At 42.0% G+C, this 25,835-nt stretch overlaps 1 protein-coding gene across 1 annotated transcript in view; it reads right to left on the bottom strand.

Moving 5' to 3' along the window:
- LOC145997302 (spondin-2-like) overlaps positions 1-25,835 on the bottom strand; it is a 209,746-nt gene that overhangs the window by 35,030 nt on the left and 148,881 nt on the right. Inside the window, exon 2 of the mRNA XM_083134206.1 lies at positions 24,390-24,601. Within this exon, the coding sequence (XP_082990332.1) occupies positions 24,390-24,601 (212 nt within the window). The remainder of the gene's footprint in view (positions 1-24,389; positions 24,602-25,835) is intronic.

Genomic DNA, 25,835 nt, shown 5'->3' with positions numbered 1-25,835 from the left:
GTGAAGTCACCCAAAAAAAAGTATTCGACGACTGTCCGCCCAATGTGGTGTTAGCAAGAGTTCGATTAGCAGGATTATGCAAGAACACAAGTGGCATCCCTACAAGATGAAAATGCAACAACATCTCAGTGAAGATGATCCTGATAGGAGAGTGGAGTTTTGTGAGTGGTGTGTCGTGAAACTTGAACGTGACCCTGACTTCTGGCGAAACATTCTGCATAGCGAATAGGCATTTTTTTATACCAATGGTGAGGTCAACCGTCAAAACATGCGGTATTGGTCCTCTGAGAACCCGCACTGGGTAAACCCGGGGAACGTGGTTGGGCCAGCAAAAGTTATGGTGTGGTGTGGAATTTGGAATACTCAAATCATAGGTCCATTTTTCATTGAGGGGACATTGAATGCAGAGACCTACCTGCAGTTGCTACGCGATCTTGTCTTACCTTCAGTGTGTATGCCGGATGGGTCTTTCCCAGATTTTTTTCAACAGGATGGTGCACCACCTCATTATGGGAACATTGTTCGGCAGTACCTTGATGTCCAATTTCCTGGTAGGTGGATTGGCAGACGAGGACCAAGGGAGTGGCCAACCAGATCCCGAGACCTTACTCCCCTTGATTTTTGCTTGTGGGGCCATCTTAAGGCCATGGTTTATGCAGTTCCAATACGTGATATGGGTCACCTTCGTCAACGAATCACTGAGGCCTGTGCCGCTATCACTCCCGAAACTCTTTTGAATGTTCGCCATTCATGGGAGACTCACTTACGGATGTGTTTACGGGAGCATGGCGAGCACATTGAGCACATGTAGCACAATAACGTTTCACAGATTAAAGATATCTGAAAACTGACTTCATATTCTTGTTTCTGGTGCAATTCTAGCCTAAAATTATGTGCCACACATATACCTTCCCATTTAAAAAATTTGACCTCCATCCAATATGGAGGATACCAAGATGGCCGCCGCCATGGTCACCCACAACAATCATGTTCCCCTTACCCATACAGTATTACTATATACTCAAATCATGTCAATCTCTGCATTACACGTCTCTAGGACGGCTGTTAAGGGACTTTTGGGACACCCTGTAGAACCCACATTAACACTTGTTGGTTCTTCATATGAAATCATCATCATCCTTCGCCGTTTCCTGCCTCTGGCTGGGTCGGCATGCAAGTCACTATTTTTTCCTGGTCTTCCACCACTCCTCTCTTCCCACGGTGTTCCAATCTTGTCTTCTTCTCCTAACACTCTCTATCTGCTCTTTCCACCGACATTTTGATCTCCCCTTTGGCCTTACTCCCACTCCTTGTGCATTGTAAGCTCTTACTGGCAGTCTTTCTGCACCCATCCTCTTCATGTGTCCGAACCATCTCATATGTGCCTGATCTATCCTGTACTGAAGCTTCACCACCCCCACTGTCTGTCGGATCTCCTCATTCCATATTCTATCCCTTCTTGTCTTCCTCCAATATACTCCTTAAAAATTTCATTAACACTGCCCCATCTTTCTTTTGTCTCTCTCTCTCTCTCTCATTGTCCAAGTCTCTGCTCCGTACGTACGTAATTATTGGCACATAGGATGTCTTTATGTAAAATATCATTAACAATTCATGAACTCTTTGTTCTTGCAATTATCTAGATGTTCCTGCTTTTTATACATCTTGCCAACAAGAATCAGTCCTTAAATATTGTTGAGATGCGGTCTTTGATGAAACTCGCGGATATATCGTTATCAACCATAAAGTTCCTATCGCGAAAGTTTCTTGGCGGAAGTGTGCCTCTGGCAGAAAAAAAGGATCTTGCTTCATATACAGGGTGATTCAAAAAGGACTTTACAACTTTGAAAGCGTATAGAAAGGTATTCAGATAACTTACAGAGTCGGTTGAGGTGCCATTGCAAAGCAAAACACATCACGTTTTGACTCACTTAGTCCATTAGCACCGAACTCATCCACTAGGAGCGCTGTCACCATTGTTCTTGAAAATGGCTACTTTTACTGGTGCGCAACGTGCTCGCTGTGTGTTTTGGTTTCACGAGACGCAATCAGCAACTGCAGTACGACGTATGTTTCGCACGGAGTATCGTAAGACGCCTCCTAGTATGCCTACAATTCTCTTGGCACCAAACCTTCGTTGAGACTGGTTGTTCTGTACAACAAGCAAAATCACCAGGACGTTCCTGAAACTGCTGTGAAACAACTTGTGGTGTTTCATTAAAGATCGGGTTTTTGTACCACCTTTACCTGTGCTGATCTTCTTTAGCTGAGACTTCGAATTAACGCCGCCGATGCAGAAGTGACGCCTGACTTACTGGTGAAAGTCTGGAATGAAATCGACTTCAGGTGGGATGTATGCCGCATTACAAATGGTAGCCACATCGACCCAACATGAATATTGTATGACAAACTTGATGTGCTTTGCTTTGCAATGGCACCTCAACCGACTCTGTAAGTTATCTGAATACATTTCTATATGCATTCAAAGTTGTAAAGTCCTTTTTGAATCACCCTGTATTAAGTTACAAAAGAGCTTATGGAAATTATGAGAGAAGGTTAAAAAGTACACATTTCGCCTCGGAGCCCTGTCTCCTGTTAACAATCCAACTCAAGTTTAGACACAGACAGAAGAGACCACTTACGGCTATCTGATATGTCGCAAAGCTGGAACTTATGTTGATCACGACATCCCTCTAGCTGTAGGTACTAGAACATATACAACCAGAAATGTCGGAGACGATTCTGATTCGGTTGTCACGGATACTCAACATTCTCTTCTCTCTCTCTGACTATCTTTACTTATCTTTCTCTATCTCTTATTGGGGTGTAAGGGGTGATCTTCCACGTAGTACACTCAAATGTCAACCTCACTTCCACGTTAGTGCACCCTGGACTGAAGACTAACGAGGCTCTGGCGACTGGCTCCATGGCCAGTATAATTTTGTTTGTATTGTCCTGTTCTTCTGTCCTTATGTGTGCTGAGTGCCCCTTTACAGCCTCAGCTTTTAACAGAAGTCAGAACATTTTAAATTTTTTAGTTATGCAACGTTAGAGTTGTTATTTGTAATGGTAAGGGACTGGCCCCCGTATAATGTGACGGGAGCAAAATAGCCTAAGTGCTGACGCTCCCAGAATTTTAAATTCAAATCAAATCAAATCAAATCTATCTCTTATTCTCCTTTGCTCTTTTTCAACTTTCCTTCTTTTTCTCGTTTTGTCTCCTTTTCCTTTATCCCTGGCTCTCCTTTCTTCTTGGTTTCTTTGCTATTTTGTATTTCTCTCTCTCTCTCTCTCTCTCTCTCTCTCTCTCTCTCTCTCTCTCTCTCTCTCTCTCTCTGGGTGTGTCATTCATTTCTCCTTTTCTTCCTTTCTTCCAGTTGACAAACAGCATTACCCACACACACGCACGTACATAGGTTCGTCTGTCCATGTGTATTATGAATACACGATTGAGTTGGTGTTTTAAGTCCACTTTATGCACAGTAAGGCTAAACGGGACTGCACGTACAGTTTAAAGTGGGATGCGAACCACTATGTGCTTCCATCGGGTATCGAACCAGAGACCCCTTGATTATGAATACAGGAACATCGTTTAAGAGGACATACTTCAAGTATGGCGAACAAACGAGTGCAACAAAACTTCTATATCGTGCAATTTATAGTGCAATAAAATTGCAACATTTTCCCCTGTATTATTTGAAACAAAATTATTGGGTTTTTGGTACTGCTATGCCCGCATGATCTAAAACTAAACATTGGCGTTCTCCGAAATTTACGAAATAATAACAATTTCTATATGAAGTAAGAGCTTCAGAAAAACATCAGCTTCCATCTACCCAACTTGATAGAATTACAAACTGAATTACTCCTAAAAGACATCAAGAAAGGAAAATTGTAAACATAATCATATTAGGTAATAGTGTGTGATGCTGAGGTGCCGCCCTGCCCAGAATATAAACGTAGTCTGTCAAAGGCTATGGTAATCTGTATGTGATTCAAGAAGTCGTAACGATCTTGAAAGAACTGTACAATTTAAAGACTGTTAAGTTGTCGTCAATCCGAGTATTAACGCAAGGGAACATTGACTAACTTGGCAGTGGATCTCTCGTCAGATCGTTCGCTCAGGGTGGCACTGTTTGACTCTGGCATCTGAAAAGTCATTTCGGTAGTCAGTTCACTCAACTGGGTTCTTTACCTTGTCCAGTTCTACGGATCACTGGATTGTGGTGGACTGTTAGTTATCTTGTTCCAGGTCTTAACTAAGTTCCCCGAGGAGTTCTAAATAAGGGTAGTCCAAGTCTTCATGTAATTGGGCAATCCGAACAGTAGTGGCGCTGATGTCTGATGTAGATAAACTGTTCGTGTGAAGTCTAGATGACTCAACCTCGAAAAGTGGTGACACTACCTTTGTAGTGTAGATGATAACGATGAAAAACTGCTTCCTGCAGCAGTACTCTAATGGAGTTCATCCTTAAGCTCCGAACAGGAGAAGGAAACCAGTGAAAATGCGGCCCCCAAAGGCCTACCGCATGAAGTAGGACCCAGCACAGGTGAATTCACGCCCTCCTTCCAAAAAAGGTTTCATACCTGGGAGGATACAAGGCTTCCAGAGGGAAAGAGGTAACTTTTTCAGTTTATATTGCACCGTGCCATGAAGGCACATTTAGGGGATGTATGGGTTGGGCTTCACATATTCTCTACCTCGGCCATTTTGGAGGTGTGATCAGCATCACGTGCCGGCAGCTTTTACTCCCCCAGGTTCCCATTGATTTGAGGCTGCGTGAGCACAAGAAGCGCTCTATGCGGGGACAAGGCCGGAAAAATTCCGACCTTGGATCACCCACTCCGGGTCTCCCACGTGACAGACACCCTACCCACTAGACCACCGCGGTTCTCTGCGATGGGGATATCATTTTACGTACAAAATGCTTTAAAAGTTTTTCCTGCAATAACTGTACTGTTTGTGCTTGCTGCAACTAAATTAACTACCGAATACATGACGTCGAAGCATATCTTTTTCATCGCCCCATCTAGGTGTAACGCCAGAGCGCTTGAGAGTTGGAATAACCCCGTGTCTATTCTCCCATTACAGTGTGAACGACCCACGTGGCCAAAGCTCGACCTCGTCTAACTACGCACTTTATGCTTCTCTTCAAAGGGCGATGCGATGTTGGCTTAACTTGAACAAACGATTATTCTGCACTCCTGAGGACGTAATTTACACGAACGACCCTCTTCTGCTTCTCGTTTCCGCCCCGAGATGATAAACTTGCCGATAGATAGTGCTGATATGCAAATCTTCCCCGCGTAAAAAGCGGTAGGTGAAGGAAAAAAGGTCCACACACAAGCGCATGTCGGTGGATGTGTCGTTTAACACTGATATTCCTAGGAGAGATTTTCTTTCCAAGGGAACGGGAAATTTTGGAGTAATCGTAGAAAAATGTGCAATTGGTGATATTCCTATTATTCTGTTTTATTCCAGAAATTCACACGTAATTTGGCGAATGGAGTTAGTCTGTTTTCACAACTGGCTGCGGGTATTCCCCACTTCATAAAGTATTTCCCTTATATTTTCAATTTTTTTTTAAATTCCGCTATGTGTTCAGATAGGCTAATAATGCGGACTGAAACTACAGTATGAAGTTGAATCCTAAGTACTGTGTACATCACGAAGGACTGAACTCTGGACCTCCTGATTACAAGGTGACAGCGTTATCACTGAAGAAATCAGGGAGGACCCATTAAATTGCAATATGCAAATTTATTTATGAAGCAAGTTTCGTTGTTAACAAATGTTCATTTAAGTTAAATATTCATGGAAGTCCGAAAGGGAGCAACCGAGGGCCACGCTCCCCCTGGGAAATGAAAATATTTTTTTTTCATTGGACTTCGAACTGTATTTGATTTGTACTGTGCAAAGCACTTGAAATATAAAATATTTTTATTGTTGGTAGAAGCCATAGTGTCCAAATAAAAAATAGCAAAACAATGACTGCCTAAAAAGAGGGAATACTTCATCCAGGATAGAGAATTTCTGACTCTTGCAATGGGAAATTTTCGAGCACATTCTACCAACACGCCACCTGGAGATAATAACAAGCGGGCACGTGGTCGCCGTGTGATGTGAATTTGTCGGCCGAAGATAAAAGAGCGGTCACCGCCATTTGTTCGGCGAGCGGTGTTAAAGCCTGGGAATGATGTTTCCCATTGTGGGGAAGTTAATGCGGTAGCAGAGAGAAAAAAACAACTTCATGGGTTATGCTTGTTTCGGATACACGCGCCGGCACTGTATGCAAATGGCGGTGGGAGGGGAAGCAGGTGTTGCGGACTGCTAATCGCTTCCCGCCGTCTGCATGGGCTGGGGCTTCCCCGTTGCCATGGGATACGACTGCTTGTTCAAGATAGCGATATGGCAGTTGGAGATCATACGCACGAGCCGGCCTCCGTGGCGGAGTGGTTAGCACATCGCGCTACGATGCCAGAGGTCCAGGGTTCGAATCCTGACTTGGGCATGGATGTTTGTGAGTGTCCATTCATCAATTTCATCATATCATCACTCATCCCCATCTTCGCAAATTGGCCAAAAGTGGCAGAAAAAGCGAAGTAAAATAAAGCAAATCAATCAATCAATCCCCTGAACGAATGTTCCATAAACAGTTGAATCTTATTCTCATTGAAGACTCCGAAAATAATTGCTTGAAACAAATGCGTTTCATCAGGTGAACCATTATTGTACCCGCTTAATTCTTTTGAGGGGTGGGGCAAAATAATAGTAGTAATAATAATAATAATAATAATAATAATCGTCTTTATTAAAGCAGGCGTGTTTCGGCCTCTTGGGCCGTTCCTACCGACCAACCCTTGTCTATATACAATACATAAGAAATAATAATACATAAACATTACTAGGCCTGAACCGATACCGATATTCGTACCGATTCCCACCGATACCGATACTTGAAAATTATAACAAAAGTTGTTCAAAATATTGGTTAATATTGGTGAGTGAATATTAATTCCACTTCAATTATAAGTATCTGTATTTACGAGAGTTTTGTTTTTATATACAGCGTGTCCGGCTTATAGCTATAATTAGATAAACATGCACTACAGTTTACGAATACCTGCCACAGTCAAAACCTGTGTATGTACGGTACTGCCATCTGTTGCCATTTACGAAAAGCACGAAACGGTGTCGCGCGCATGCGCATGGACACAGTAAACAAACATGACTGAGTGGCCTCCATAACAGAAGGTCCTCTGTGTGTTATCATTGGTCGAATTGAAGTCTGTGACCCCAGTGCAACGTGAATTTCGTCGTGAATACAACTGGGAGCTAGTGTCTCTCATTTTGTGATGTGTAATGGCAACGTATTGTGCACCTTCATCCCCAATAATTTTTGGTAGCTCTAAGATGGACACGCTGTATTAAAAAATACATCAAAATGTAAATACCCATTATGTAATCCCACAATACAGTTCTTTCACGTAATATTGATACAAAATCAATGAAAAATTGAACTTTCCATAACATACTTAAACTCAGTTTAATTTAAGAGTCGCGCAGAATTTTTGCGGATCTCGCGAAAGATTAAAACGCCGAAAAAGTATCGCCTGGTATCGATAAACAAAATCCAAACGATACTTCCCGATACCTGCACATCGGCCGAGTCCTAAAAATTACAAAATTAGTAAAATATGACTATAACATGAAGACAAAGAAAGTTACATATAATACTAATAGTAACTACATTTCATGGTAAACAGAAAATACAATGTGAAGTTGTAGGTAACATATAATATTGATAAAAGTAAAGACAGAAAAATAATAAAAAAGACCAAGAGAAGTAAACGTTTTCCTTTGAGGTCCCTTGACTAGTTTTGATCACATGTATGAAGTGGCGAAACATGGGTTATTAGAGAGAGGTATCGGAAGCTATAACACTGAAAAATTTATCCTGGTACCGCTCCCGCCACTCGTCTGCTGGAAGACCTTGGCAGCCGTCACGTGTCGTGAGTACTTCCACCCGATAAGAGGAGCGCTGGAGAGATCACCTGTCTCGTTTTTTGCCAGCCAGAGTTCGCAGTTCTCCTTGCGAGGGGAATTTGAACGCGTTTCCACGTTCACAGCGAAGGGAGAGGAGGCAACCAAGACGCATGAGACGGGTGCTATAGGTGGCAAGAGGGAAAGAATTTGCCCTCTAAGAGTTTAAATAGCTCATTCTTGTTTTTGCTTGCTCCTTCGAAGGACTTGTGCAACAGCATTACCAATCGCCATGTTTGCAACAATGGCCTACAAAAGACCATATCTTGGTGGAAGGTCACCAGGATAAAGCTTGACCCATCCTCACTCTAATATTCCGTAAGTAAATACATATAAAAGTTTAAAAAATGCCTTATTCGCGGGAATAGGCACCCCGGGGCGAGTGCGTTACGTGCTGGGCTCACCAGCTAACCACCTATCCTTAGACAGGGATAGCGCGCCCCCTCCCTGGGTATATGGAGTGTTCGTCACCGTATTATCGTTACCTTTGAATTTAACTGTATTTTTGTTATTTAGCATCGCTTTTCTGTCACGTATGGCTATTCGCGACGATGAGGATGACTGCTATTATGAGATGGATGCAGGGAATAAATTGATGGACACTTTCAAACAACACCCCCTGCCCAGGCCGGGATTAGAACCCGGGGAACTTCTGCACCTTCGACCACTTAACGTGCTCGGCTATAGAACAGGTTGTTGAAATGATGAGAAACGCACATGATGCATATACAAGAAATATATTTCGGAGTGCATTCCCCTTCACTCCGCTTCTGATGCTCGTGGATAGGCTGCCAATTGCATGAGAGCAAGGAAGTAGGTTTAAAGGGGGCCCAAGCTTGCCCTTCAGCCTTCATTTTCCTGAAGGAAATTGGCCAATCTAATTATTTCGCTCCACTTTCCTGCTCATAATAGCATTTCGTGTTTTTCCCCAGCATTTGAATCGCCGTCCTAAAAAATATCATGGGTGGTCTTGTAATCAAGCCCTCCCATCCGCACGCACTGTCTCCCATTTCGAGGTTGTCTGCAGACCCCGGGGCAAAGGAGATTTAAATTTAAATGGTAAAATGTACACAGTGCTTTTTCTCCCCTGGAAGAAAGGTTCCGTTACAGTCCAAAAGTTATTTTCTGTAAAGACAAGCATTACTGAGGCGAAGTAAATCACAGGAGCTATTGAGAACTATTGCAGTGGTATATTATTTGTTTTTATTCTCGCATCACAAATTTGCCGGTACGGTGTACCGTTGCGTTCTGTAAGGCAGTGTTTACTATTGTGTGTTAGTTCGATGGTCACTGTGGTTTCGGAGGGTAAAGCAAGGAATCTGGATCCTTTTCTTTTTTTTCTTTTTTTTAGAACGTACACCATAGAAAGAGTTTCCACGTAACGATAAACACATAACAGCCCGTGAGGGCTAGGGCCTATCTACCAACTTACGGCTTCACTCCCACTTACCGAGATGCGAGATTATTCAACCAGTTACGGGGTGAAGTGTGGTCAGAACGACGAACAAGCAGTCGTCGTTGTAGGTTTTCTATGACCGGTATACGCTGCTCATTCGTAGCTTACCAATTTTCTCACGATGGTGGGTGGCCAACGGTTTCATACACGAGTCGAAATCCCAGGAGAAAACTTATGAAGCTTTCCCCAGGAGACTCGAGCCAGCAAGCGTCCCGTAGCCGGGGCCCAAAGTTTGCGAGTAAAGCTTAACGTCCACAGAGACGCGGAAAAAAGCGGCAACAGAACTGCTGTTGTCTGCTTCTATTGAAATCAAATGAAGTAACGCCCACTTCAGGGAATACGAATGAAGAACGATCAGATGATATTTGGAAAGGAGCACACGAGGGTTGTAAAATCCTGTAATTGCGGTGACGAGATGTTGAGTCCAGTATATACTCAACGGTTACGATCAACGAGAAATCTTTTGGTGGGTTCTCGCTTTGATGATAGATTGGGGTGGGTGGGAGATGTTCACTGATTACTTAATTCACGTGCGTCGTAAAACTAATAAAAGAGGCAAGGATGTCGAACCGACCTTTCCTAATAGAAATATGTATAATACATAATTGGAAAGGGTATGAATCAATTATTCCAGAAATGTAGGATTTATGGCAAGGATACAATTGGAAGTGAAAAAAAACTTAGCATTAAGTTTGAGGAACCTCCATTATAAATGAAGCATAATGCGCTTAATTTACGTGCAGATGTAAGGCTAACATTTGCAGCGTATTTATGCTAAGAGAACCAAACCAAACAGACCTAACCTAACAAAGTAGGCATTCCTCAAGTGACGTCACAACGCAAGATTGTCCTCGTGTTGTGCGATAAGAGAAACAGGGTTTCCCTTAACGCACAACCTTGAACAATAAAGTAACAAAAAACATATTTTTCGCAAAGAAATTGAAGAAAATAAATTTAAATAACCGGAAATAATTTACAGTTATTTAAAAATATAAACTCCAATATCCAAAAATAAAGTGAAAATCATTAATACGGACGAAATAAAGATTGATTGATTTAGTTTATTTTACTTCGCGTTTTTTGCAGGAAAGCAGCTATGGTAATTTATAATGTCAGAAAGTTTATATTATTTCACAGAACAGGAACTTCTAAGTGAAAAATGCACAGTGCCATTTCAAATCACGAATTAAGTATTACGAGTATACATATTTTTTTTACGCCGAAACGGTAAACACAAAGGTCGCTTGAGCAGTATAGCCAATAAAGTGCTCCAAATGCACTGAAATTAAATTGTACGTGCAAAAGCGAAATTTTCCCTCCCACTTCTATTTGCACACCAACCACCGTAGTTTATTAACGCGTGTAGTGGCTTTCAAAATAATCACAAACAAGCGCAATTAACAAGCTCGTAAGCAATACATTTGATTGTATAAACGGCTGACTCATTCGGTTGCAGCGGAAAAACAAAAGCAAAAAACGTTTTAAAAGTGACACAATTGTTGCATTCAGCCTCCAACAAAAGGCCCTTTGTTGCCGTTTGTCATTCGGGTTGTATATCTTTCGGGAGTGAAGTGGAACTGCGTGCTGTAATAGCAAGTGGAGCTGATTAAAAAAAAAAAGCACCCCCTTCCCCTTCGCCGCTCTTTCTCATTAAAGGAAGTAATTAAAGCCGACATGGAGCATCACAGAGCGACGTGAAAGCTGCAGATCAGACCTCACTAGGTTTAGCCGACAAGAGTTCTGGTAAAAATGTGTCAACTTCTCTTTATACTTAAAATTTAATATCATGCAAAGTGCTTCCGAAGAGTGGGATTTGCAGCCTTGACATTTTTTTAAACAATTAATCCCTCAACAATATTTAAAAAAGGCCTGCAACGTTCAACCGTTGTAACGTTCACTACAATAATAAGAATAAAATGGGAGAATGCTCTTTGCTTGATTCGAGTTGTGGAACTGTCGTCAGTAATTTACTAATTACATTCACAGTCGACATCAGTCATATGAGACTAAATTTTAACTAGCTTATTTTAAAAATCAAGTAAAGAATTTGAAGGTTATACCGTCAATATTAAAGCTTATTACCCGAACAGAAATGTTAGCGTCAATTTTGATCCGATCAGAGACGAATGAGTACGAATGGCGAAAGGACACGAAGTTTTGTACAGATTATCCCAGACATGCAGTGTTGATAATTGTAGCGTGGTCTTGCCAGACGGCTTAATACGACGGACTCTGTTTTTTTTTTTTAAATATATGTGGCCACTTTTCGCCGCCTTCCTACTTATCTAGATTAATCGCAACGATGTGGATGAATTAAGTAGATGCCTTGTTCTATATATGAACCCAGGTGTCTCTGGAAAGACGTAGTGGTAAATTTGTCTGTCGCCTTGTAATCAAGGGATCTCTGGTTTGATCCTCTGTGGAGGCACATTGCACACAGTGGTTCGGATCCCACTTGAAACTGTAGGCACAGCCCTGATTAGCCTATCTTACAAAAAGTGAAGTCTAGACAAAAAGGGGGGATGTAAGAGGTAATCCTTTAAAAATACACGCAAATATGAACCTCACTTCCACGAAGTGCACCCTGGACTGCATTTTGCAGACTAACGAGGTTCTGGCGTCTGGACGCACGACCAGTATAATTCTCTGTTGGGCTCGTGTTGGGTCGACCATGTTTGTGATTGTCCCTTCATCTATCTCATCGTATCATTTTCTCCATCGTCGCAATTAGTCAAAACTGGCAGAAAAGCGACGTAAAACAAACTAAAACGAACCTATACTCTGGAGCGAGCGAACGAAAAAACATCTCTGCGCATGTGGTGATGCAAGAGGCCTTGACGAACTCGTTAGAGGTGAAACTAGTACAGCTACCAGCCGTTTGATGCAGCTACCACTGCTCTGCTCCGCCAACTCGCTTTCTCTCCTTCTCTTCCGTTATGAGCGGCCTTGCTCCACAGAATACAGAGACAGAGTAAAGAACCTTTCCGCGCTACGATAACCATTAAGCCATCGTGAAAGCAGGCAGGAGCATTGTCATTATGAATCGTTACGCATTATTTATGAAAACGTGCACATCTCTGATTGGACGATATTTCTAACAGACAATTTACCTTCCCATTACCTAAAAGGCTGTACCAATTCTAATTCTCGCAACATAAATTATCTGATCATTGTGTGCTAACTTGACAAATATTGCCTGAAGAGGGAAAAAATGATCAGCAAAGCCATTAGCAGAGACGGACGAGTAGGTGGGGTGGGATAATAAAATTCCGACGGTGAAAGCAAGCGACGGAAGGGAGGCGGGAAATACTCAATTGCTGCTCATCCGGGAGGTAGTGAAAGATGGGAGGAAAGGGGGAGGAGGAAGGGAGGCTGATGAAAAGAATTGCGACCGCGGGAGGCAATCACGGAGTCTTTCAGAGAATTGACTTCTCTTCACCCTTCGTTCTCCACAGAATCAAGGCGCTCTTTTTCTTCCTTTTCCTGAGAGATTTTTCCCTGTACAGCCTCGCGACAGTGATGCTAACGGGACCGAGATGAAAAGTTTCCAAATTAATCGATCTTGGCCCCCTTTTTTTTCCTTGCTCCACGGGGAGAATGGAATAAAATTCCACATCGCTTGACTGTTAGAGCGAGCTTAAGTCTGCAGATTCACTACACATGCATGCTGCATGCAAGAATACTGTTCTGTGGAAATAAAGTGATGTTTTATGCTTTCGTAATTGGAAGGATTGACACATACGAGTCAATGCACCTTATATTCAACATACAATGCAAAGCACCACAAGTTATACTTGTACTTGAAAACATGTTTTTATTAATACCACGAACGCGGGACCGGCACGAAAATCTGAAATATACAAATGGAAGGGAGTAAGTATTGTACTCTGGATAATATGAAGAATGCAGATCACGTGTACTAGCTGTAGGATAGAGAACTGAGCAAAACATCCTTAAAGATGACATCGTGCTACATGTGTTTACAAGTCAGAAAGCATTCGAGCTTTACAGGAACAAAAGAGGCGCATACTACATTAGGACACTGTTCCCCACAGTTTCCTCCAGCTGCCTGTGGTATTCTCTGGAATTTCTCCCCCGAACAGCTACTTTGGAACGCTCTTCACGCCGTGGCACGGAGGTTGACTCAACAATGAATTACCATTCCCCGCTCTTCGATAAACGTTCATTACACTACCATCTAGTGCCACGTTCTCCGTAATATATGATCATATTGTGGTATGTTTAACGTTAAGAAAAGTTTAGTTGACATGACTTATGACCCAGCCCTCGTTATTATGCTGATCGATCACCGAATGGGACTTTTAAAATTTCTCCGAAGCCGAGGTGGTCCAACTAATTACAGGCATATTTGTTGGGCAATAAATAATACAAAATCTACTTTGATTTTTTATACATATCGTAAGTGTACTTGTCAACTATCTTTCACATTTCCCTCCTTTTTTATACTTCATTGTTGCACATTCGACTTGATTCAATAACTCAATTGTAATTATCTAACTTTCAATTTTTATTTTAATCATTCTTTACACCTTTCTACTTTGTTAAAATTAGTTTTATCCTTTGTCACTGGTGCTGCCATCTGTCATTGTCAAAGTCAAACATTTTCCGTTTGTCGTTCCTATGGACACGTAACACATAATGTAAAATTGTTATGATACACATTGTCTACATGAGACTTGGAACTTTTAGGATAGTTTTGAAACTACACTCTGTCTTTAGGATAAGTGGGGCAAGGCCGCGGATAACGGCAGAGAAGGGGAGAAAGCGAATGGGTGGAACAAACGGCTGATAACTGCAGCCGCATTTCCCCCTCTCACGCGTTCATTGGTCGTGCCCTCTCGAGTAACTACTTGCGCAGAGCGCTCTTTTCGGGACAGAGTAAACTTTAGTTTCACGAGAAAGAAGAGTTTTTGCTAATTTTGTAGTGAATTTAACTGCTAATGAAGATTTCTGTTTTATTTCGTCTAATAAAAAGGTTCAGGTTTTGCACGGAAAGTTGTGGGAAGTGGATATAAACTAACGCTTTTAAATTTCCTCTTACGCTGTAACAGAACTATGTTGACTAAATGATCTTCCGCTTTGCATGAAGTAATGCTGCATAGTTAAACGTACAGAAATTTCAAGGAAATTAAAGTACCAGAAAATGTATAAATATATGTGCTTTAGCGTAAAATATGTAAATATATGTACTTTAAAATGGACGTTTTTTTTAGGCTCACTTTGGCATGAAACACCATTTCAGTGAACTGATCTATAAATGTTAACAGTAAAACAGATAAATTTTACAATATTGTACCGTTAAAATTTAAGTACATTCCTGATAAATTACAAAAACGGCACGCAACCGTTTTTTATTTAAATCTGAATATTTTATCATGCTATAATGATCATAAATTGTAGTTGAGTGGACCATAAATATATATTTAAAAAAATGAATCAGTAAATTTACATCAATTACGTTAACTATGTAATGAATGTTGTTAATACTTTAAAAACTGTATTGTCATTGTTTACGGTAGTTGGATGTCATCGGAAATTTACGGTCTTAGACCGTTATTTTTCAATCAACTTTTTACAGTAGGCCCCTTCTTACCTTTAGCTAATGACTAAACGTTATTGATTCATTCAAACAAATGGAAAATTTTCTTGAGCAGGAATCAGGAGTTTCCACCCACATCTTTCCTCCACGCAGGCACGGGGAGGGAGAGGGGGAGAACTAGCCTGTTGGAAACACCCACCACGAAGAACGTAAGCCAACCGTTTCGCAACTACACCCTGTTACTTTCATTAAGGTCAGAATAGGTTTTCTCAATTTAAAGCCAATTTATAACGTCCAGAATGATGGATTTTTTCCCCCTCCGTAACTTTCTCCACCTTTTTAAAACCCCAGCACGGTTCGGGGATCAAGGGCCAATTCACACGTCACTTCCGTCGGACCAAAATCCAGTACATCTCTCTTTTTATCTCCCCCAACCTCGCAGTGACAGACGGCGCCGCACAGATTCGTGAGTTTCAGGAAAACGATCCGAGCGAGACCCAGGGCAGCAGTTTGTATCCTGCCAAGATAAAAACCTGGGTTTCGATGCGAGAAGAGTTGCCAACCCATGTGAAATATCACCAAGTCGTGGGATTCGTACACACCCTCTGAGAAAAGTCATTAGATAGAAGGACAAGGTCCTGAGGTGGCAGTAGAGTTTTCTGTGTACGTAGAAACATGCTTTTTTTTAAAGTTTTGGTCCCACTTTCTACACTCTGTCACATGAAATAAGGTTAGAATTTGCACTGTTGCCACGTCGTTGCTAAAAATTGATTTGTTCTGGAACTTCGTCGATGTTCTCTGTTTTGTGGTATTTTCAATGTGTGTGTTCAATACAAAAACGTTGTTGGTAAGGTCAGAGGCAACAACGCAAGAAGAACGTTGCCACATCGTGTACAGGAGTTAACGATTCTTGGACTTTGCTCGCTTGGCTTTCACAGTTGTGGTCCATGACGTCGACAAACTTTAGGGAGCAGGGTTCCATACATTCGCAATACCTCCCCGTGTGTTCATGTGTGTGGCATGAAATTTTCACCCGAATAAAAATTTCTATACTTTGCTTCCTATTCATATCAAAGGATACGCTGTCTGATTATTTGTAATGTTAAAAAACAAGCTTACTGTGTAATTTGCTTTTTGTATTTTTAAAAAGTTTGATTTAAAATCTCAACATTCTATATTGATATTTCTGACTGCCTGTGTGTGTGTGTGCGCGGTTGTCGAGAGGTGTCAACAGTCATCATTTCACATGGCTATCGAGACTGCTTGGATTAGAAAGCTAGCAGCATGAAATGTTCTTGTTTTCAATTTCAGCATGTGTGTTTAATTAGATGTTAGAGAAAAGTAAAAAGAAGGTAAAGTGCTTCCCTGTGCTATGCACCACGCCATGAAGGCGTATAGGGGGTTTGGTTAGAGCTGCACACTTTCTTGATCAGGGCTGAAGATGGGGGTGATGTGATCAGCACCACGCCCCTTACCGTCTTTACCCTCCCTGAATTTCCTCCAGGTACCCCACTTTATACTACGCTGGGTGGACGCCAGAGCCGCCGCGTGAACAGGTGGAAATAATCCCGGTCCTCTCCAGCTGGGGATCGAACCCGGGTTTCTCGCATGGTAGTCAGATGCCATAACGACTAAGCTACCGCGGCTTCTTAGAGTAAATTACATATTACTTTTCTATAATGAAGTAGGCCTATGTCATTTGTTTAGCAAGCGTAAAACAGGGCTCTTAAAGTAAAAATATGATTATCAACTGGGTGCACACCCCTAAAAGTAATTCTGCCGGCACCCATGCTCATGGGTCCCATGAAGTGTAATATCATTGAAGGTGGGTCCCGGACTGAGAAAGGTTGAGAACCACTGATCTAAAGGCTTCGCAATATCAAACAAAATCTCCAGTTTTCATTCATATTTCCCTCTTTTTTTGTTTCTAAATCCTCTTAACAAAATACGTGTATGTACTTACGGGGCACGCATCCCTCTATCCTAACTCAGTTCAAACAATATACTGTTTACGAGCTAGTAAAAACACTCATGCGGAGGCCAACGTGTAGATTGTTGAAAGCGTCTCGCATAAGTTGATATGGTGACAAGCCGCCGCTGAGAAACAGCAAAGTCGGTGAAAGAGGCCTGCGTGTCTCGAAGCAAGAGAAAAGTGAAGAAAGGTCGGTTTTTGTCAAGGTGCTCAAATTGTAATTTTAACTTGTTCGTTTATTTTTGTGAGATATAATATGTCAAAACCCACTGGCGTACGTAGATTTTTTTTCGGGAGGGGCTGGAAATGTAAAGGTAGATAGGGCATAGCTCCTTTGTAAGGTTCGGAATGCACAGTATTTCGTAAAGTCGACGCGCTAGCTACGTTAACGACCGGCTGGCTTTGAAGTCCACGGAGCGCGCCCAACAGCTGCAACAATCACATTCAACCCAGTGTTGCCACACATTTACTCTCCACGCCACCTTGTCCCTCCGCGCAGAAGCACCTTCCCACGGTCTCCACATTGAAGTTGCAAAGTACGGCAACAGCGTATCCGCAGTCATGTGACAGACTCCACGTGGAGTAGACGAGCAGAATGACAGCTGCGCCCATTGGCTGAAGGTTGAGTGTGATTGGACGAAAACAACTCGCCCGCTATTTATCCCCACCCACGTTCGTGGAGGCGGCATTCTTCAGTTCTTCGACGTTAACGAAGTAAATGCGTGGAGTAGAAACTTTTCTTTCTGAAAAATGTCAGTTGGGTGTCATTTTATGGCGGATTTGCATTTTCCATTGTTTTTTCCCGGAAATTTTAAAATGTTGGTTTTTCAAAATTTTAGACCGGGACTGTAGCCTCTTCAGCCCACCCTCTGCGTACGTCAGTGTCAAAGATGATCATTTTTTTGAACTGTGGTAATCAAATTGGACTGGTTAGCACATCGCGCTACGACGCCAGAGGTCCCGGGTTCAAATCCTGGCCGGGGCATGGATGTTTGCGAGTGTCCATTCATCATATCATTACTCATCCCCATCTTCGCAAATTAGCCAAAAGTGGCACAAAAAGCAAAGTAAAATAAAGCAAATCAAACACTCAGTCAACGACAATACGGATATATTTCAATGTTATAGCAAGCGTACCAGAGTTAACTTCAGCTACAGGATTGCAACACTGGGAGAGAGTTCATTTATACACTGGATTCCAAAGGTAAAAAGCGGCGTAGTTCTAAGGAAGAATAGAGACGCAAGGGTTCATGGGTAAGCATCGCATGCTCTTCCTCCCACCCCATTTGTCAATTTGAATTTTCTCCTTCGTGCTCTGCCGTTTCTTCCATGTTTTCCCCCCAAGAAACCTTACAAAGAATCCCGACCGATTGCGTCGCGTGTCGGCATGGGAACGATATCCACCCCGTCTCCTTTTTCACTACAATTATTTGGTGTGACACTTCTCTTTCTGTCGTGGGAAGCCTTTCTTCTTCCTGTCTCAAATCCCGACTCAGCAACGGTGGGAATTCCTAGATTATCTTCTCGGCTGTCATCCCGTTCCTTGTGGTAATATTTTACGCGCGAGAACCGGAACGCGGACGATAAATTGATCTGATTGACACAATCGCCTGGAACGTTCGATTTTCATCGAGCGGTAACAGTGCTCTGGTGTTTCTTTCAGTCTTTTCTGATCTTGATGAAGTCTTCAATGCTTCTTTCTATTCAGCTTCTCTTTACAGTCAAGTCTTCTAAATTTATTGCATGAATTTTTAATATATTCTGATTCACCCTTTCTGACTTTCGATGTTCATTTACTTCATGTTTTCTCTTGATTCTATCAATTGTCCGGGTTCAATATTATACTTGATATACGCAAAAATGTTCCTTATTTGTATGCTTTGTTTAACTATATACTGTCCAAGATTTCTCTGGAGCAAGACCGCGCATAGCGTCAGAGAAGGGGAGGAAATCGAGTGGGCAGAGCGAAGCAGTACACGCTGCTGACGATGGCTGGTAACTGCAGGCGCTTCCCCTCCACGCAATCCTGTTCCCTCTCACGTGTTCATTGGTGGAGCCGTCTTGCGTCACTACTTACGCAGACTTGTTTTAGTTAGCCTGATCCAGTATGTGGGGCTGGGTATAGGGCTGAGAGGTGGAGAGGGGTGATAGAAGATAAAGAGGAAGGAGGAGGATTCCGTGGCCTCTGATAAATTTACCATCGCAGTGATTCCAGTAACTAAGCGAAACCACAGCATATATTATGGTATCTCGGGTTCGATTACCGGTCTACTTTGTTGTAATTTTTATCATTGTTCTTGGCCATGCACGAACTACAATAATGCTTCGCACTTATTTGTTAGGTTTGGTCAATTTTGCATATAAATGCATATTTTAAGTATTTTCTAGTTCCTTCCCATAGCTTGCTGAACAAAAATACACTCCATGGCAAAACAGGGCCCTGAGCTGCTTTTCCATTGCTTCCAATCCAGTCACCGTTCCTTTCTAGCTTTCGAGATCGTAACCAAGTACTACCACTTTTCAAGAAGCTTCGCAATTGTCTTCCCGATGTTGGATAAGCAGAATTTTTTTTTGGGGGGGAGGGTTCCAACTTGGAAGCAAACCAGTGAACGCTCGCACCAAAAGTGAGAGATCTGACAATCTGTTTTCTGTATTTTTCTTATTTGACTTCACTTTTCTTTCCACTTCAATATAATAGCGACGACAAGAATGAATGATGATGGTATGAAATTGATGAAAGGACAATCGTAACGTTCCGTAGTATCTTTTAATTATTATGGACAACGAACTTCAACTTCCAGTCATTCAACCATCGTTTTCCAATCAGGAAATATTCAGGAACATCACAGGAATGCAGTGTCAGACAGCACTGAAGCTCTTCCTGGTCATCAGCAGTATAAACATGTAAACGGACGAAATCCAGGAAGAGGCTTCAGTCCTGACTGTTCATTTGTTTATTAAATTGAATTGGAATAAATGTCTGGGAGGCAGAGAGTTCGGGGTCAGTCCTAATTCGATTATTGAGGAGCAAGTTACGATTGAATAGAGAAAGAGGAGGAGGTTCTAGGGAGAGCGTGTTAACGCTAGCCGCAAGTCAGACTCTACGTACAGTCACAGGCATAACCTCTCACGGCAGATCTTCAGTTGCAGTACAGACACAGGTATATCCTTACGTTACCCATGCTGATCCAGTCTTTAGGGGTGCGAAACTCAAGTGTCATGTGTTGCCATTCAAGTGTGTAAATGTAGTACCTCTAGCACCTTACCACCAAGCTCGCCACGAGCAGAGAGTGCTTTACCATCAAGGATGAATAATGATTAGTGAGCTACATTCCCAAAAGATCCCCCCATACCAGAGGGTATGAGACGTGGTGGATTGCTTGGGCTTCTCATCCATTTCTTCGGAAATGCAATGAGAGAATAAGACGTGGTGGTGATGCGGGCCTTTTCAATTTTCTTTCCAGAAATGAAAAGAGTTGCAGTTTATTGTTAGCATTGGAATTTTCATTTATCTCCGTGATGAGACGTGGATGGAGATGCTTAGGGCTTTCATCCATTTTTACGGAAATGAGATGAAAATTGGTGATTACGTGGTGATAGACGCAGGATTTCACTTATGAAAATTTCAATTTTAGAGCATCAAAAGTGAAACCACACCTAAAAATTATCAGAATGAAGGTTTTATCAGTTTTCTTTTACCATCAAAAGTATGCATTTTGAAGCACGGAATCTGGAAAGTTGCGCGCGGATTTATATTAAGTATTAAGTACCAGCGAGGAAAAATAGTGCTCCTCCATTGCACTTGGTTACCAAAGCGGCTAGTCGTCTTTTTTTGAGCAAGGGAGACCACTGATGTACGCAGGGGGTAGCTCATGGCGCTACAGCCCATCCAATCAAGATTTTCAAGTAAAAATCCGTTGAGAACTAAAAACAATCGAAATGTGTAAATGCAAACTCCTTTAATCTGATGCCCGATCACCATTTTAGTCTTAGAGTACAGTTTTAATAGAGTGAAAAGCTCCAAATATACGAAATATTTTATTGTGTATCCCGCTCCCTAAAGCGAAGCTATGTATGATACTAACTATCCACAATACCAGCCCTTGCCGAAAAGAATCCTGCGTACGCCAGTTCAACAGACCTATAGAAGATGAAACTTCTGCACTGCCCTTAGATACTGCAAAATATACAAGTTTATTTTCTTTCTGGCAGCCTGTAATATCTCAGTATCTTTCAGAAATATAATGTAAAAAGGCATTTTAAAATTATATCGGAATATTAGCGCTGATTATGAGATAATTCGTGATATTTGTCAATTACAAGAAAGGATGATTGCAGCCATAGCAACCTCAACCGGCATGTACAGTCACCGGCAATAAAAATGGGACAGCTAGATCCTGAAATGCTCGCTTCCCTGCAAGGCGTTATTTGTGTTGCCTACGGTGGTGGTAGAAGTTGGTATTGAATATTTGCTATTAGCATCCACTCATCCCGCAGAGTTAAGCAACACACATAACGCCTTGCAGGGAAGCCAGCATTTCAGGATATAGATGTCCCATTTTTATTGCCGGTCACTGTACATAGGCAGAGAGATCATCGGTGTGATGGGTGCAGAGCCACGAACGAGGAGTCAATAACTTCAATGTGTAATTTTTCTTGTTATCTATAAATGGATGTTGACACTGTTCTCATGCGTCAAATTTCGTGTGAAACCAACCGAGTTGTGTTGTAGACACCCAACTCACTGTCCCGTTGGCTCTATTGAAGTTTCGCTTTTCACGAGTCACCGCATTTTGCATCACACCTTCCCTAGTCCTTGATCTGAAAGTACCAATAAGCGACGAGAACTCCATCGACCAACCAATAAATTCGAGTTACAAATCACTGACCGACTACAAAGAACAAATATGAAAGAACTTTGACTAATAAATCTTTCTCAATAAAACTTTTTCCTCCTAACTCTATTATCGGTTTCTTTTTCTGCTTGTATTGAAGCGAAACGACCCTTTCAATTCTTTCCAATATGATTCCAATATAATAGCAAATAAAAACAATATATATTTTTCACTGCCTCCGAAAGGGTACTTGCCTTTCACTTCAAAAGTGCCGTTTCGTTTGAAGCTCAATTTTCCTTCAGAGGCAAATATAAAAAAAGAGGTATAAGTTCTAGGAAGGACAAACAATGGCAGGGGGAAGACTTCAACAAAGAACTGGAGGAGGAATATTTGCCTCGAACAACAATGCCTGCCTCTTGTTTGTGTTACACTTTTTTTTTTTAAATGTCTTGGGTAAAAGTTTCTCTCTTTTGTCATTTCTTATTAATAACACTAATAACTGAAAGCCACAGTATGCAGTTAAAGGAAGAAGAAAAACATTTTTTTTAAAGTTCCTGAAGGTATATTGATGGCTGGATTATAATGGAAAGGAAGATATTAAGGAAATAAACCAAATTGTTTGAGTGAATTGGAAGAACATTTCGATCGACTAAGAAAATTGATTGATAGATTTGGATCGTTTTGTTTCGCTTTTCTACCACTTTTGGTTAATCGCGAAGATGAGGTAGGTAAAAATATCCCTGCGCATGCCATAAAGGCACATGGGGTAATATGGAGGTAGAGCTCCACATATTCTTAATCTCGGCCATAGTTGGGATGATGTTATCGACATCACGCCCAGCCGCCTTTACCCCAACCCCCTTACCAGGGCTGCCGCCAAGTAGCTATTGATACTAGGCTGGGTGAGCCTCAGAGTCGCGCAGAATCAGGGAAATAATGGAAATAATCCTGGTCCAGATCACCTGCCCCGGGATTCGAACCCGGGTCTTCCACATGGTATCCAGATGCTCTACCAACTATTTTTTTAAAGGAATACCCCGAAGCGGTAGTATCACCCGTTTCTCCCACCTTTTTACTCATTTTCACACATGTAAAACACAAAAATCCATTTAAAAACCGGGGTTCGAACCGGGACCCCTGAAGCCGTAGCGCTCAGAGATAACCACTCCTCCATGGAGGTCGACAGTTTATGCACTGATAGGTTAATCATGACTTGACCTACAGACCAGCGACCCCTTAATTACAAGCCAGCGATATAGTTACCACGATGCGAGTCGGATTGTGAAGGTCCCAGTGCGATGAAATGAAACGTTTGGCACATTTCTATGCACGAAGTAAAATATTTACTCAATAATATTCTGCTTATGCATGCTTTCTTAAGAACGTCACAAGTAGGTTATATCCTTTCACCGGGATAGTTCCATCACTTGACGCTTTTAGAGTGCGTTGCCGAGGTTCCAAAATCATCGCCCTTTCAGTGTCAGAAAGCAATCCGAGTTGATACAACCTTGAGGAAATTTATTGCGAGAAGATCCTGAAGATAAACTCCTACGCGTCGATAAAATTCTCTGAAGGCGATGAAAACAGGAGAAATTAACCTTGTCGCCTTTACAAACATCCTGTTTTAGAGAATCTTCCCGAAATATTAGCGTTATATGTAAGCAGAAAAGCTACATTCCCGTACTCTTCCAATAAACTTCACATTTCTGATGGAGTAACATCTACAGCCGTGCCATGAAGAGAAGGACCGTGGCAAACTCGCGAACTAAGTAGATAGTCATTTGTTTACTCCCCTCGCAGTTGTGTTAAAAGATTCAACAATTTTAAGCCGACATATTACGTCTCTGCTGTAGAGTTTTCCTCTTCATGAGGATACAAATACTTGACACTGAATGAATGCAACTCCGATGTGCTGAGGAACGCCACACATTTTGGCAGGATTACATTGCAAGCAGCTGATTGCATCACCCCCCGCTTCCTCAGGATTGAGAATTCGACGGCAGCGCCACGGGATGATGTTTTCATTTCTTTGTAGAGCAATAGTTGAACTACTTTCCTCCAACGATACCAACCTTGCAGATACAAATCCAGTGTTGCCACTGCCATATTAGTACTTCGTAGTCAATAAATATTCTACGCTGTTCCCGGAATCTGCGCAGCAAGCGAACGAAAGCAAGTCTTCTACGCAAGTGGTTCGACCAATGAAAGCATAGAACATGTTCTGAACAGGGTATCTCATTCACCCATGAATCTAACCGGCCTACGGATGCATTACTCCGAGTCGAGACCCGCCATCTTGTAAAAACCTGCCACCTAGCAACCAAATGCGTAACTATAGGACGGTGTCTATTACGAAAAAAAATCGGAGAGTTTTTCCGTCAATTGGCGTGGTTATAATGCCACATGTTTCCTGGCTTGCTCCGGAAAAAATATTGAAATCACAGCAATAATTTTGAATAACCCTGTATTTTGAAGAGAGAGTATATGCACACACATATATTACAGTGAAAGTTCCTACTTACCCTGGAGTGGTTGCCGTCGACGAAGAACTCCGCCTCGGTCCTCCCGGCGCCCTGGTTGATTGGAGGGGCGTTGAATTCGTCGTAGATGCCCCCCTCGCCCTGGCTCTGCTCGTCCAGGACGTCCGACTTTCCTGTCTCGGCGAAGGTCTTCACCCCGCCCGACGCTCGCAGGCCGAGGCGGAACAGGACGAAGGACTTGTCGTGGGAGCGACCTGTGGAGCAGAGGGATACCGGTTAGCACAAGACATCATGAGTAAATCACAGAGGAGAAATCAAAATGTTCTCGGCAACAGACTTGCAACTGAAAGTGGCGTAATACCTTAATTGGTGCAACATAACACCTAATGTTAAAGGCCTCCATACTTGGTGTGATTTGACAGCAAATGGTGTAACAAGACACCAAAATTGTGCTAAATTGATTGATTGATTTGATTTTGTTTTTAATTGATTTGGTTTAGTTTACTTCGCTTTTCTGCCAGTTTGAGCTAACCGCGAAGATGAGGATGAGTGATATGATGAAATCAATGAAGTGACATTCACAAATAACATACCAAGACCGGGATTCGAAGCCGGAACCCCTGGCTTTGTAGCGCAATGTGTTGACCACCCGACACGGAGACCGACGGATGGTGCTAAAGGATGCCAATTTCGCATAACAACGAAAAGGAGTGTCACATTATCCCTTGCGTTACTGCGCATTTCTGCTTTTGTTGACTCCAAGTGATGACATTTCTCGTCAACCAATGTCCATTCATTACCTTTAATTGATTAGCCTCTATGTAACCACCTTGATTATTAACCTTACCTAGACATCAGCCAAGTCTGAAGTAGGTAGAACTACAATGTATGAAGCACTTTTGTGTTCGGAATTTTTCTGTGACGTAGTAGGTTGAAGGTCCTTGCAAATTTTCACAAGAATAGTTTTATATCCAATTAAAGCTTTCAAAGGATAATTCAACACAAGTTACCGAATATGTGGGATTTAGTATAGCAATGGCACGATGTGCCAGAGGAGTCGGGTTCGAGTCCTGGCCTAGCCTTAATTTTTCGCTAAAATTTCTACATGGGAAATTAAGTGTTAAAATTAAAAAAAATAGCGCTCTATATGACATTAGTCTGGATATGTTTATTGAATATCTTGAATATTGGATATTAGAGTTCTCGTATTCTGAGATAACTGGATTGCAGGGAGTAGGGAAAATTCCTTTTTAACTGGTGCTAATATTCCATTCCTTTCTTAATCGTTGTGCAGTTAGCAAGCCTGCTTTCACTATAAAGCAAAGGTACTAGAAGTTTCAGAAGGATTTCAGAGTAGAGCGCCACCGTAAAGTCACGGTGGACTTTCTGCTGGGAGAGTGCAATGGGATATTGCCTTTCTTTCCTTCCTACGCCACAACAGCGCGGGATTTACTTTTATCCTCGCTAAATCCAGTTTATTTTCTTGCA

Source organism: Lepisma saccharinum, chromosome 1 (assembly GCF_977018435.1).
Source record: "Lepisma saccharinum chromosome 1, izLepSacc3.1, whole genome shotgun sequence".
Classification (NCBI taxonomy): Eukaryota; Metazoa; Arthropoda; class Insecta; order Zygentoma; family Lepismatidae; genus Lepisma; species Lepisma saccharinum.
The sequence above is the reverse complement of the archived record's forward strand: the minus strand, read 5'-3'. Positions and strand labels throughout refer to the sequence as shown.